This window comes from Rhea americana, unplaced genomic scaffold (genome assembly GCF_003343005.1).
Source record: "Rhea americana isolate MKP2758 unplaced genomic scaffold, rheAme1 scaffold_226, whole genome shotgun sequence".
NCBI classification, from domain to species: Eukaryota; Metazoa; Chordata; class Aves; order Rheiformes; family Rheidae; genus Rhea; species Rhea americana.
The window spans coordinates 873262-888411 of NW_028186342.1; the positions used below are offsets into that span (position 1 = coordinate 873262).

General features: G+C 35.6%; 1 protein-coding gene across 1 annotated transcript in view; it reads right to left on the bottom strand.

Annotated features, from left to right (window-relative positions):
* Positions 1-15150, bottom strand: part of LOC146595429 (uncharacterized) — a 440719-nt gene that overhangs the window by 167301 nt on the left and 258268 nt on the right. The window contains exon 4 of the mRNA XM_085305746.1: positions 7350-7446. Within this exon, the coding sequence (XP_085161872.1) occupies positions 7350-7446 (97 nt within the window). The remainder of the gene's footprint in view (positions 1-7349; positions 7447-15150) is intronic.

Genomic DNA, 15150 nt, shown 5'->3' on the forward strand with positions numbered 1-15150 from the left:
TAAGGTTGTTAGGCAAATAAATCATATTTGAAAGGAGAATAATTGATGATATCCCCAGTACAGCTTTACTTCCTTTATAATCCACATTTAATTTTTTCAAATATAGAAACAAATCTATTTATTTAATAATAAACAGCGACAGAAACAGAAGTTAAAGAAAAGTCATCACAAAGTAGAAAGCGGTCTTTGAGCATTCTAGAGGAAGAAATGGGCTTTCATAAAAAGTAAGACAAACTGAGCATATTCAGCAAATACCTTATTTTTAATCTAGATCTAGTTCTTTGCTTTTCTTTGCCTTCTGATAATTTACCTCTGTCTACACCTAATTTAGAGAATAGTCTATAGAATCTATTTCAAACCACACACACACACAAAAAATAATAAGGTGATACTACCCTGAACTGAGGCATAAGACTGATATTACACACTACTCTCAGATCTCTGCTGATACTCTGTAAGCTGACTTTGATTGACAGCCTGACTTTAATTCCAATTTTCTGTCTTCAATTTGCATTTCAACTTAGTGCAACATGTTTTCTAAATTATTCTTGTGTTTTATAATAAAAATAGCTTTCTTTCTGCCCAAGACTGTAACAGTCAATACTACAGGTTATATCTTCAAAAACATGAGTTAAATGTTTGAGATTTCTTATACAAGCTGCACTCATTTTTAAATCTACTCACTGCCAAAATCAAAGTTATGGTGACTGAAAATGCCCTGTTCATTACACAATGTACAAAATCACTACCTTGGAAAAGGGACAAAATATTTGAAATGGGATGCACTCCTACATATTTACACAAATAATATTTAAAATAGCATTAAATTACTGAACAATATACACTTTTCAGGTCTAATTAAATTGCTTAATTGTTGTATATCTCATACCTTCTGTGAAATCTCTAAGGCAAGCAGTTCTCTCTGTTGCAAGACCCAACAAAACCCAGTCTGTGCAGTACACAGTTCTTCCTTGCTGTAATACTGTCAATTCCTTTTGCTTCCTTCCCCACTGGCTGTTGTCACAAGAATCAAGCTTCAAGTGCACAAACAAGCACTGCAAAAGCTATTGCTTTACCTTTAAACTAAAAACTACCCATCTTGATACAAGTGCTTTGATTTCATTTAACCTCTGCTGCATGCCATGGGGGCAGTTTCAAAGTTTCTACTCTATACATTTGAATCTTGATGCTTGGCACCTACTTCACCTACAGAAAAACTCAACCAGTAACACGTTTTGGTTCAGTTTTGTTTGCTTTAAACAAATTGCAAAGAGCAAAGCATGTTAAATAAGTATAAGCTCGTTAAAGACTCTAGGTCTGTAAGACACTTGAAATTTTTTAAGTCATTTGTTCCAGGATGGTTAGCATAAAGTCCAGTTTGACTGAACTGGATAGAGAAAAGAGTGCTCGATGGAAAGGCATCTCAGATACTTACATACATGTATTGTATATACCCTACATCTTACTTACAAAAATACGATTTGCTTCTCATTAATGTAATCAACCAACAGGACAAGGGCGGACTTAACTTAGGCTGAACTTTTATCTATATTTTCTGAACAAACAACTGCTATTTTTTTCTCAAGGCTTTACAACAAAATACTGAATACATGAACTACAAAAGCTGCTTGGCTACAACGGTACATAATAGGCCAAACCTCTCTCATTTCAATTAGAATGAAGCATATTTCCAGTCTCATAGTGGTTAGCCCCAGATAGTTAATATTTACAGGTTGTGATGTAATTTACTAAACACACAGACACATTAAAAGCTATTAAATATGTCTAAAAATTTTCATTAGCACATACGCAAAATTATGAAACACTTCTATTTATTTTTCTCCCTGAAATTAAACACAAGGGCATCAGCTTCACCAACTTTCTCAAGAAGACAACGAAAACACTTACAATGCAGCCAAGACAATGAAATTTGTTTTCTCCTTTCTCTTAGTATCTGAATGCTTGTTTGGGAGTTTTGGGATATGCAGTTTCATTTAGGTTTTTTTTTGTTGTTTTGTTTCTGTCTATACTTGCACAGAAAATAACTGTATCAAAATAATGGTAGAAAGCACTTCAAATTTTTCGCTTAAAGTCCCCTAGGATTACGTGGGGACCTCAAGTCAAAAACCTTCACTTTAGAACAATAAATAAATAAACCTGCTAAAGCCTTCCCAAGGCTGGCCAACTGTAGCATAAGTAATGCAAAAGGCTGAGAGATGCCAGATAAATTTGATTACTATAAAAGATGGGAATATGTTTCTTTCCTCTGAGAATTCACAAAAAGGGGTCAAAAACAAAGCATCACTGAAAGCGAACAACTTCATTCTGCCAGCAACCCAATGCGAAAATACAATACAATATTGCAAAAACATTTTATCACATTGATGCAGACACTTCTTAATCTTCTATTTCTGAAAAAGCAAAATAGGAAAGATGGAGTCCAAGCAAAATGGGACTCCTCTTTCTGTTTGGAATAGTGATCTAGAATCAGTATGTTCTGTCTATTCACCGGATTACTGAATCACTTGCATGGAATACGTTCCGAGTGCATCGTTAGGAGAAATGACCTATCATACTGTCCTTACTAAAGGAAAATAAAAAAAGTTTTGACTCACTGTTAATTGTGACAGTTCTGAGTAACTGATACAGAGATCCCCTGTGCACAGTTTATTTTCCAGTTTAAAGATAATCCTGATGTCACACAGCTGCTATGTATTTCCTCCATAAATAGGTGAGTTCTTACCAGTTGCTATTACAATGGCACTGGTATCTACTTTTCTGGAATTACTTTTTCTTCATGTGCCCTGGGGGGTTGCACTTGGCTTTTTCACTAATACATCATGTTGTTGGCTCCCAGCCACACTGCTGTCAGTCAACACATCCAAATCTCTAGCAAACAGTATACTTCCAGCTTATGGCAGAAGCTATTCTTGTTACAATCTATCTTGTATTTTGTACATTTCACCTTATTTTCATTACCTCTTTAACATCATCCAGTTCTTCCTATTTAACATCCCAAACTTTCAGTCTAGTAACAGTTTCTCTCAACTTTGGGTCCTCAGCCCAATTTCAGTACTCCACGCCTGACTTTTACAGAAGGGTTACCAATATAAACTATAAAAAAGACTGATCTTCGAGGAACAAGGAACTTTCATTCAGAACTCTTTTCCACTGATGACACAAGAATATGGGAGTTCAGGACATGCCAAGTTTGAGAAGTGCTGCAAGTGTGAAGGAGTTATAAAGTAATGCAATACAGAGAAGGGACAGAAGGAGCTGGGGAAATTTAAGGTACCATAAACACCAACCAGACCAGCTGTTGCTCCCCTACTATTAAGCTAAATGCAGTAGCTACTTTTCAGCGACTGCTTACTCTGAACTGAACAGACACTGCAAAGACATAGTCACAAAGAATCAGCTGCCAGAAATTGTAAGCACCATGTCCCAGGAAAACGGCAGGTACGGGACCACAATCAAATGTGTGGTAACTGCAGTTTGTAAAGGCTGATTCATGCTAAACCGTCCTTGCAATCAGCTGCTGCAGAAGTATTTACCATGCAGCAGGTGACCAGCTGCCAAGCTCCCTGGCAGGCCAGCTCCTGCTATCTACACTACCAAAGCAGCAGTGAGTTGCTCAGCAGTGCCTACAAAAGTTTCTGAACCTGATGTTCATCAAAGTAGGGGACTTGAACTACACACACAGCTGGGAAGGTAGAGAACATGCTTGTCTACTCAGAAACCACAGCATGGACTTCGGATGTGTGTGACAAGAGAATGAAATCAACAGAACAACAGATCGGGACCCTTGTTTGGGAAAGCAGCGGGAAAGGAGGCATAAAAAGCATTGGAAATATGAAGGTATGATCCAACATTAATGAAGTTATTATTCATTATTTCATTATTTGCATTTTGCATACTTCTTCCAACGGGACAGTACAGAAGATGGGAAATCAGAATAGATGGATCAGTCAGGCAATTCTGATGGTCCAAATACTGAAAGAAGGAAACAGTATTAAGAAAAGGGCAACACTGACCATCTTGAAAACAAACAAATTAGATGTCGGTTTTAAGAGTCATCTATATGCTGTCATTCTTCTACTTATAATCTCTTTTTTGTTCTAATCACTTAAAATGTTGCCTGCATGAGCACAGTAGTAAAACAAGGCTGTTAGGAAGTACATGTTACTAGAAAACAGAAATGCAACATAAAAATATTTTAAAAATTTAAGGTAAAGAATAAAGCAGCATTTTTAAGCTTTTAATCTCGTCAAGCACTATTTTCTCCTTTGTAAGATATCTGATATCACAATACATGAATTATCTTCCTGCCAGTGTTGTTTTCAAAAATTAATTGAAAAAGCTCTGACCATTATCAATATACAAACTCAACAAAGTTGTATGATAAGAGGATTGGAAACATAAATATGCAAATACTCAGTGCAGAAAGGGACTGTAACTTACTTCCACTGCTTGAGGGATCAATTCTGGTATGTTTATAAAACTAAGATGCAAGAATCTTCTACAGTTGATAATAATATTTGTACTTCAGTAGCATAGTTAGTTTTTTTTTTATACCAAGAGATTATTGAATAAACAGATGAAACCTGCAAAAGGATGTGTAGAACAGTGACTGACGGACAGCTCTTTGATTAACTATATGAACAAAGGGCTCCTGTGGATTTTAATAACACTGATCCACTTATGAATCATAAATGATACAGAAACCCTTTTGCAGCTTTGAGATTTCCAAGATTTCAGGGAAGGGAGGAAGGGAGGGAGCAGTATTTCCATCCAGCAAAATATTATTCCTTGTGATTTTTTTTGTCTTTAAAGGAAAAAATGCATTCGATACATGTTTGACATGGATGCCCTATCAGTTAAATTTCCAGATTTTCTGCCAGATTTTTTTCAGGAATGCTTTTAGAGTGAGAGGCATAGCAGGTTTTTTGTACACTCATACAGTTATCTGAAACATTATATAGGAAAAATTAGAAAGAAAGACTTAGCAGTAGGACAGCATACAACTGATCAGTGAGACACTAATGAAAAAACACTAAAAACTGTCTGACACTGCTAGACTACAATTTCTCATGGTTTAAAAGAATTTTAATGGATTTTTTTCAATTTAGATAAAAAAGTTAATTAATATACAATTTCTAATGTGACCAAAAGCCTATAATGAGGTGTAAATTCATGTACTTGGGAGGTAAGATTAACATGTATTTAAAAAAAGAAGCAGCTAATGTTTTCAGGAAAAGGCCTAGGCAGAATTTGCTTTTTTAACTTTTAAGTGTCATGGGGAAACACTTCTTCAAGCTAAATAATTCTAAGTTTTCTCCTTCTGAGCATACCAAATATTTTTAAATATTTTAGTTGTACTATAGGCAGGAAAAATCTTTCATCAGGGACAGCACTCACGTATCTAGGCACTGTTCCTACACTGAATCATACAGTGAATACATATTATTCTGTGTATTTTATACATATGTAGTTACCTATGCACATACTTCCTAAATAAACCCCTGGAACTACATTTTAAGAATAACACAGACATAGTGTCATTTTGAAATGCTAGGAAATACAGATGTTTCAGTTACCAGCACAAGTTGCTTTGGATCCTTGAGATTATTTCAATTAAATCATACACACATTTATCCTACAGGAGCATTAAGTGCAGGAGAAAAGCCTGGATGTCTAGGAAAACTGAATAATATGCTGAAAACTGTGTCCAAGACTTCGTACTATGTATCTATCATGCAAATGCATGACATATCTCACAAATCATATATTACTCTGCATGTAGTTAATACAAGWGATTTCACAGCTATTTTTTTACAAGAAAAAAAAAAAAATCAGGAAACGTGGCTTCCAGATTTCCATTTAAACAAGAATCTACTCTGATTTGCACAAGCCTTCTATCTCTGGGTGCCCTCAGCCTGGCCCTACTTCCAAGCCTTTTCTGATCTGCCTTCTCAGATTTTATCCTTTCTCTACCCATAATTCTTTCTTTCCATCCCGATGTTCTGCCCAGCCGGGCCCAATCTTCCACTACACTTCATTTGTGACTGATACACTGTCTGGGCTCCTAATTGAATTTTTTTGCTGAGTTAGTCCTTGTCTCCTGAAACCCCATTTGATATGAGTCTTACCTCCACTCCAAATCCAAAGCCCACTAGACCTCTCAAAAAAAATGACTTCAATGCACTCCTGAACTCTCTCCTTTGGAATCTTATCATTTGGGCTTTCAAAATTCTCACTTTATGAAAGTTTATAACATTCTCATCATCATATCACTTTCCCCGTATGTCATACTGTAAAGTTATGCTGTTTGGGCTCAAACAAAAACGTAAAAAATCTAGAAAGCTTCGTAAGGATATTCACTGATGCAGTATCTTAAGAAGTTTCTTTTCTATTTTTTTTTTATTTCTGATAAAGATAAGCATTTCTTTCAAATAGATGCATGAGAATTTTTTTTTTTAAATTAGAAGCTGGCAAATCTCTGAAATAGTATTACAACAAATAGCTTCTCACAACAGTGATTGCAAAGATGGCCTTGGGTGTGTTTGTTCTCTGCATCAGACAGGATTTTTTCATTTCATACATCATTTACAACTTGCTGCAGCAACTTCACAAATCTGTCTATACAATTAACATAAAGAAAGGCCTTCTATATTGCAAAATTCAAGTGGTTTTGGCCAAAATCTGACTATGCAATTACCTCTCCACAGCACTGATGATGGAATTAAACTATATTTAGTGCTAGGTAATGAAAAAAAAAAGTTATATTCTTATACGTAATATTGCATATTGTATTTGGATACATCAAAACAAAATTATACTGATTACATCATCAAACTTACTGCAGAAACAATATACCATGGCAAGTAACCAGCCAATGCATACATTTGTTCCAATATTTTTAAACATGTATTTGCATTTATATCCCATATTTTCAGAAATAATCTGCCAGGACAGTGTTAAGAGCCTGTAACAAAGCTTCTTCTTACAAAACCATTTATTCAGACAGAACGCACCTACATACTCTGTGGCCATTAACACAGGCAGAACAGTTACTGCTGCAGCTGTCTCAAAAATTATGAAGCTTATTTACTATTGTTAATGCTATTATTGTATGTATGGTCTTTAAAATGCTTAAACATACAACCACATTCTGAAAATACGTAACTGACTAACCTATGTGTTAAAATCTTAAACTCACACTATTGCCACAACTCATACACTTTAAGACTGTTTGACTGAAAACTAAAAAAAGAAGAGCTTTTACATAAAATTCATTTAAATATTACTAAATACTTGGATGGAAATATAAAAGGAAGAGGTTTTCTCACCATATATGAAGAACTTCTGGAGTGAAGTATGTAATATCACTTCCTGGGCATTGATTCAGCAATTCCACTTCTTGTTCAGGATTAATCCAGAAAGTACCTAGCAAAAGTAAATTAAAAAAAAAAAAATTAGCAAGGCTTGGGTGTGAACAAATAGAATTTTTCTGTCCGTCTGACTGAAAAAAAGCTCTCATATGGTCCTCCTTTCTAGTCTAAAAGTAAAGGCAATTTATGAGAGTAGTCTAGAAAAAGTACTAGTTTGACTCCATACCAGCAGATATTCATATCATGCTAATACTGACATCTCTAATGTACACAATACCAGTTGCAGACAGCAGTATCATTGCTAATGCTCCCAATATTAATCTAATGTCATTTCCCGTGTGCCTCTATACAGCCAAGCCCATGCTCACTTCACAGAGAGTATGCGACCCAGGCCATCACCCTCAGCCCACTCATGCTGTTCCCTCCAGCATCCACAATCGCTGGTTCAGAGATGTACTAAATAGGTGTCTGCATTGCAGCAAAGTCAGTGCCAGTAGCTCAGCTGTCTTCAACTGCCATTTTTTTAGCATACAAATTCTATGCTTGGTTTGATAGCTATTTGTTTTGTCCACTATCAAGAATGTAAAATTGCTTCAAAACAATCTGTGATATGTGATAGCAGACTTAGCTTGAAAAGCAATACCAAGCTCGCGGCAAATCAGTCAAAAGGGAAGGGCCTGAGTTAAGTTTGGTGCAGACTCAAGTTTCTCCTCCTACAGTATGACCAAAACCACACAACTCAAGTAACAGTATAACGCAAGGTGAATTTGTACTCACTATGATTTTGAATTTATGCTCAAAAGGCAGTGTGGACACAGCCACAGAGCGCACTAGTTTCCACACACCATTTTCTCCCCTCATATAAAAATCATACCAGCCCATGTCTACTTCTATAATTCGTATTTCTGTATGGGGCTCAGGGGTGGGGAAGGAAAGCTATCAGACAAGTCAACCCCTTCTTTCTACTTCTTAATAAATTAATACAGAGATTGAGAAACAGATACTAAGTCATAACAAAAGCTGCAGATGGAAGAATATTTTTGAAGAAAACGCCAGCTATATATTCAGAAAGATAAGGCCCAAAGGTCAGTCATTACAAATTGTATAGAAGAGGTAATAAATATAGAGAACTATATCACTCTCCTCCTTTTCTGTGTAAAAACAATAGTTTAATTTTGTTTTTAAATCTGCCAGTCAGGTCATAACTCACCAAAAAAAAAAAAAAAAAAGGAAAGAAAAGGTGCTATGTCTTTCAAATATCTGTTGCATATTAAAACAACCTTTGTCAAGTAGACAAATCCAAGGAATTGGATCCAAGGAAAAAGAACTGCAAGGTTTGAGGAGAAAGATGATCTAAAACAGGTACTGGAATCAGCTATGTAATTTCAAATAACCCAAACATTTCTTGTCATCTACAAACAACGCACAATATTAGATTTTAATCTCAATTCACACTAAAGATTTCTTCTAACAGTGAAAAGTGACACTGTTTGGGACCAACATAATAACACTCTGCTCTAGAGTAAAGACCTCTCTGCTCTGGGCTGGATGCCTAGAATTTCCCTGCTCCTTTGACCTTGGTTGTAAAAAACATTGTTACTCTTCTCTGATGTTTCCAAACTGAGGAAGAGAAAAATATAGCAGGCGAGAGGTTGTGTATAATGAAAGGCATTCCCATCAGGCAGTTCCCAACACAAAAAATGGAGCAGGGGAACTGCAGACAAGAATCTCAAGTCATCCTTCACCTGAAACAGTTATACAGATTCTTCAGCCTCTCAGGCACTGCACGTGAACCACAGTATTACAAATGGTGTACAGCTAAAGGAATCACAATGTTAAACAGAAAATCAGAGCCTTAAAAACAAAAATAGAGACAAGAAAAAAGCTCAGAGAGGCCCCTAATGGACTAGACAGCCACAACATAAGTGACAATCTAATCGTCAAACGTGGTAGAGAGAAAAGCAGACAGGTAAAAGAAACTTAAATATGGAAGGCAAAAGTCTGGAAAGTCAAGAGGTGCTTTTTATGAAGCTAGAAACAAGATCCAGGAAGCAAACTGAAATGAATAAAGAGAAAAATAGAAAATCTTGGGTAGTGATTTTGAGTAAGATGTATTTAGATATGGTTCCACTTACTGGCAACACCTGCTTTTAGCATGGCTTACCACCATATACAACAGTATCCAGCGCAATACAGCCATAAATAATGCTGCCCTTCAGCTGGGTATCTAAAGAGAAGAATACTTACAGAAAGGTGGACTGTGATTCCATTTTCTGCTTTTGAATGTGGAATGTATTAAAATGAATATTGGTGAAGAATTCTCACCACATCTACAGTCATATCATTGCAATGAAGAAAGCAGAAAATACTTTTCAAAGTAATTCCTTAGAAACAATGAGGAAAACTACTACATAATTCTCCCTAATACTAATAGTTAAATACAAAGATATGTAACACAGCCTGACTTCATTTTCTATTGTTATGCTCTACAGCAAAAAAAAGAAAAAAGAAAAAAAGGTCTTATTGGTACTGAAATACTTTCAAAAAGGTCCAGTAACTGCTAAGATCATACACTGCTAAGCCTTCTTTTCAGTCAACATCAAAATACTTCCTTAAGTGCTGTGTCTCTGAATAATTTGATATGAAGTACATTAATGGACAAGCTACAATGATAATTTGAATACTCCTATTATTTTAATACGCTGGAACATATGTAAGTTAGAAAAATTTGGTAAGTCACACGAATCAGATGTTTTATAGTCATGAGCATTTTGGTGAGTAACTTACTATAACAACATAAGAAAGGTTATAAAGTCTAAGACCATTCAGTGAGAAATTGCAGAAAGCTTCCCAAATTACTTATCCATCTGCAATGAAACAACCCAGTACATGACGAAAGACTTTACTGAAGATGAAATAATACGAATGGTTATCAAGTTACATTCATGCAGTAAGCACGTAAATCTCGTTGCGTATATTCAGAGTAAAGTTTCCCGAAAATACCAGTCTCAGTACAAGCCACTGACATTACAGTATCACCAGCTAAAACAATGAAGGTAACTTGTTGTACTAACTAATACGGCATAATGAAAAGAATATAGTAAAGACAGACAACTATTTCCACAGACTACTTCCATAGATATCTCTATCAGAGACTCCAGAGGTTCTCCTATGTCGAAGAGGTAAAGGCACTACYGTGAAAGGTATTAAGTTTTAAAAAAATGTTCATACAAAGAATGCCACAGTATCAGGGCTGGTTAAAAATCTGAAAAAAGAAAATCTGCAACCCCAGAGCCTTCGAGACTCCCTGCTTCATTTTTCTTCCTCCACAGCTTTCACTGTAAGCGTCAGCATACGGACAAGTATAAACAAGATTTGGTGTTAACGAAGAACTAAAGAATCTACAGAGTTCTGATATAACAGTGAATCTCTGACAAGAATTTTACAGCTACCTATATAATTTCTGCCACAGAATTACCTACATAACCTTGAATTGTAAATGCGTATGTGAACGTAGCAAGAAAGCATGTCAATGTAGACYATGCAGTGAAGATCTACAGCTGTAAACAGATCCATTTACACTGTGAACTTCTGTAATCACAAATCAATAAAATATTGAGTAATAATAACAAAGAAATATTCTTCAAAGAATTTATCCAGAATTGTGAATCATGAAGCCTATATATTTTCCATACACATGCAAGAAATAAAATTTTCATTAACATATTAGCCAAAATTTCTAACTCAACGGATCACGTCCTGAATACCAACAAATCTCATGAAAAAGAAAAAAAAAAAGAAAGATTTTTACTTCTCTGCATGTCTGTAAAATATTTCTTAGGTTATAAAACCAAATCTGATGACACTGAAAAGTCTTTCAGGAACAAAGACAAGTAAAACAATCACCAGATCTCTTTAATTCCATGCGAAAATGTCAACAGCAAAATCACTGCATCTCTTCCATAGTAGAGTATTAAATTGTTCATTAATATCCACTTTCATTTCTTATCTCTGCAGAGGCTACTCAAATTGTTTCTGTTTGATTTTACATCAGTGAAACTCCTCCCAAATGAAACAGGTACAAGTATCTTGGAAGAACATTCAAGTGTACATCATTCAAGACCCTGGCAGTCCCTATCTCTGTGAAACAACAATAGCATCCCACTAATAACAATGACTTGCTTAACTATTCATTTTTGTAAATAATGGAAGTGAAAATTATCTAGTGATGGATTTACACTTTTACAATGCATCTCAGGGATGAAAATGAATAGGGAAGCAGAAATTATGTATATTACAATGGGTGACACACACAGCTTAAGATTCTAGCTAGCTCCACAGAAGAACACAAGCTTGAAAATGTGGCACTACAATTTTTAACATTTTACCTTTGTCTAATATTACTGTGAGATATCTTATATGTATTATTAGCATTATACTAGCACTTAAAGACCCCAATTAAAATCTGCACACCATTATATTAGACACAAATAGTAGGAAAATTACAATAGATGTCATAGCCATTTTAATTCCAAACAACCACAATAATTTACCTATTTCTCAGATATGCCTAGTTTTATACTGTAGTTACCCAACGAATTTAATATATTAGTTCTTATATTCAGGGGGAGCATTGAAAGGACTACCTAGGCAGTCTTTTCAGCCTTTTTTATTTGAAAATCCTATTAATATTTCCAATGGAGGCACATAGCCTATAGAGCAAAAACCTAGCGACACAAGGCTTGCTTTCCTTAATCACCTTTCACAGAACCCCGAGAAGCAGCCCATGGAACCACAAGACCCCGTGGACCAGAAGCTGAAGAAAACCTGCTCCCCTAAGGTTTAAGACAGCCATTCTACAGAAAATTCATGCAATTAGATTTTCTTCTCACAGCTCCTCCTTTTCAGTGAACTCCTTTTATTTTAAGTACTGACTTACTAAATATACCAATTTACACTAGTCTAGGCTATCATTTTAATATTAATATATTTGCAAACTGAACAAACATTAAGTCTGAGAACTAGGTATAAGCTACTAGAAAGTTAATCTGAGATACAAATGTACCATGCACACATATCTTGCCAGCTGGATAACTCAACATCAACTTGTTTCAACTTAAAAGATGACACTTCAGATCAACATAGATATTGAAAAACAAGATTATTTTGAGGCAGAAAACCAATAAAGCTGACAACTCCTCTGGTAACAACACAGATCACTAAGTTTCTATATTCTTATAATTAGTTTTCAGTTAAGTAACAAAGTAAAAGTGTTTATGCTGTGACTGTTAGTTCTCAAGCACAGTGTTTATTATAAACAGTATTTCAAACACAAGACTTTTAAAAGACAATATATAAATATTTTAAATGATAAAATATAGGTGTTGGCTTTTTTTTGTACTATGTCCAGAAAATCTGCACAAACACATCAAATTCTCCACCTAGGGAATTTACTTTATTGTTACGTTTGCATTTAAAACAAATGTACATGACCTATTTTGGGGTTAATATAACTAGAAGGAGCCTATTTGTTGTTTATTATTTATAGAAGATTCACTTCAGATTAGGCCTTCTGCAGATGTGTGTATTTGTGTGGCATCATAAAGCCTTTGCAGATATCCCCCAGCACTAAAACAGACGAGAAAATGACAAGTTAGGATGTATCCCAGTACACACAGTATTTTATAAAAGCTAAGATTAAAAGCTGTTTTTTTCCTCTTCAGAAAGGCCACATAAAAGAGCTGGTACCATGGCTAATGCATTGACCTTCTGTGTCTGATAATGACAAGTTCAAGTTCCTAGAGTTGGATAAGATGTGGAACTAAAGTAAGTGCACTCAAGCAATGAGTTCTCCCGCTCTGTTAGAATCCTGCTCACAAAACTAGCCTTGTAGAAAGAATGAAGAAAACAGTTTAGATTTTTTTTTTTAATAACCAAGGAGTTTTTCTATACTATCAGCATGTCTCCTAACTACTTTCTTCAGTCTTCAATCCAAAGCACTGATAGTTTCTTTCATTTTTTAACAGACCACTTGAAATTATTTCATGCGAGCGTAGTAAGTTAAATTAATGAAAAACAGAGATGTAAAATTGCTGCTTATGTTTGATTTTTTTATACATTTTCAGCTTTTATCTTGTAAACAGGGAAAGAATGTAAAATCATATATATAATATAAAAGATATGCCATCTCCTCAGAAATGGCATATCTCCAAAAATCTGAAATGTATTTTTACACAACAGGCAAACTTCCTAATATTAGCTCCTCTGGAAATCTACTGTACACCTATATTTGAAAAGAAGCCTTTTTCTTTCATTTTCAAAGGAAGATACCAGGCGTATATTAAGCATTTCTTCCTATCATCAGCTTAAGAAACACCACAGTTGATCTAAAGCCGGAATTTCTATCAGTCATTAATTCACACAGTCATTATTCCTATTTGTACAAAGCCATAGTTTTGCAAGTGATTTAGTCTGAAGTTCTTCAAGAGCAGAGTAAAACCACCTCACAATGTTGCTGGCGCAGAAAAAGCTTCTATCATCAAACTGGGCACCAAAGTCAACAAGTTAGATTAGGCAAGAAGAGTTTTGACTACCGAAGAAATTAAAGCTTCTTTTCTCCAAACTAGTACTACTATTAATAATATATATCAGAATGTACTACAAATACGTACATATGACTATATGTTTTAATGTATTTTATATTTTCAAATGTTTATTTGCAATTACGCACAAGTATCACAACTATTACATCTCTATATAGGTTATACAGACAAATAATGAAGCTAATGAAGTCTTATCCCCAAAAAAGAAGAAAAAAAAGAAAAGACAGAACTCAGGTTGGCGTGAAGCAGCAAGTGCATTATCAGATTTTAGCCATCAGATCACTCCAGTGTTTTACACTGCAGAGTCCTGCATCATTTGACGCACAGGAAGGACTGCAATCACAAAATGAACAAAATCTGTATCACCCCTCAAAAGATTCCCTTTCTATATCCTTTTATATTTGGTTCTTCAAAAGGGATTTTTAATTCCCTCCTTCTTGCTCCCAATTTGGGCTTATCTCCAAAACAATAATTTACATGGAAAGAGCAATTAACGTTAAACACGTCCAGCATATTGGGGTGTTCCACTCCAGTAAATTTCTGTAGATGGAAGTTTTTGCTTTTCTTTAAAAACAGGAATATTAAATATAAAAATACACATTAAAAGAATATTAACATTTCAAAATCAAGAGCTCAAGAGTTAAAAAATTGCCAGAATTAAACTTGTCTAGGAAGACAGATTAAGGTCAAATACATCTATTAATTTTGGGTATCTACTCTAAGCCACCTTAAACTTGATTTTTAAGCATAGCATTTTACAGCTTTTAATATGCTCCCAGGAACGTTTTTGCTGCGATTTTTCACCATTTCTACAAATCCGCCACCACGCATGAAAGCTGGCGCCCAGGACAGGGGACGCACCCAGGCACCCAGCGGTGCCTGCGGAACGGTCCGATCCAGTTAAGTGACTTGACACGCACCACCTCAGTTTCTCGCAGAGACAGAAAGGGGGGGAAAAAAACAAATACTTTTTTTTTTTTTTTCTTAAGGAAAACTGCCTCGGCCGACCGTGGCGGCCGCCCTCGACCTCCCCATCCCCGCCACGGCAGGGCTCCTTCCCTGCCCGCCCGCGGSGCCCACGCCACACGCCCCGAAACGCCAACCTTATCCAACTTACTACCGCTTTAAGGCGCTCAGCTCAGAGCCGCCGCGCCGGT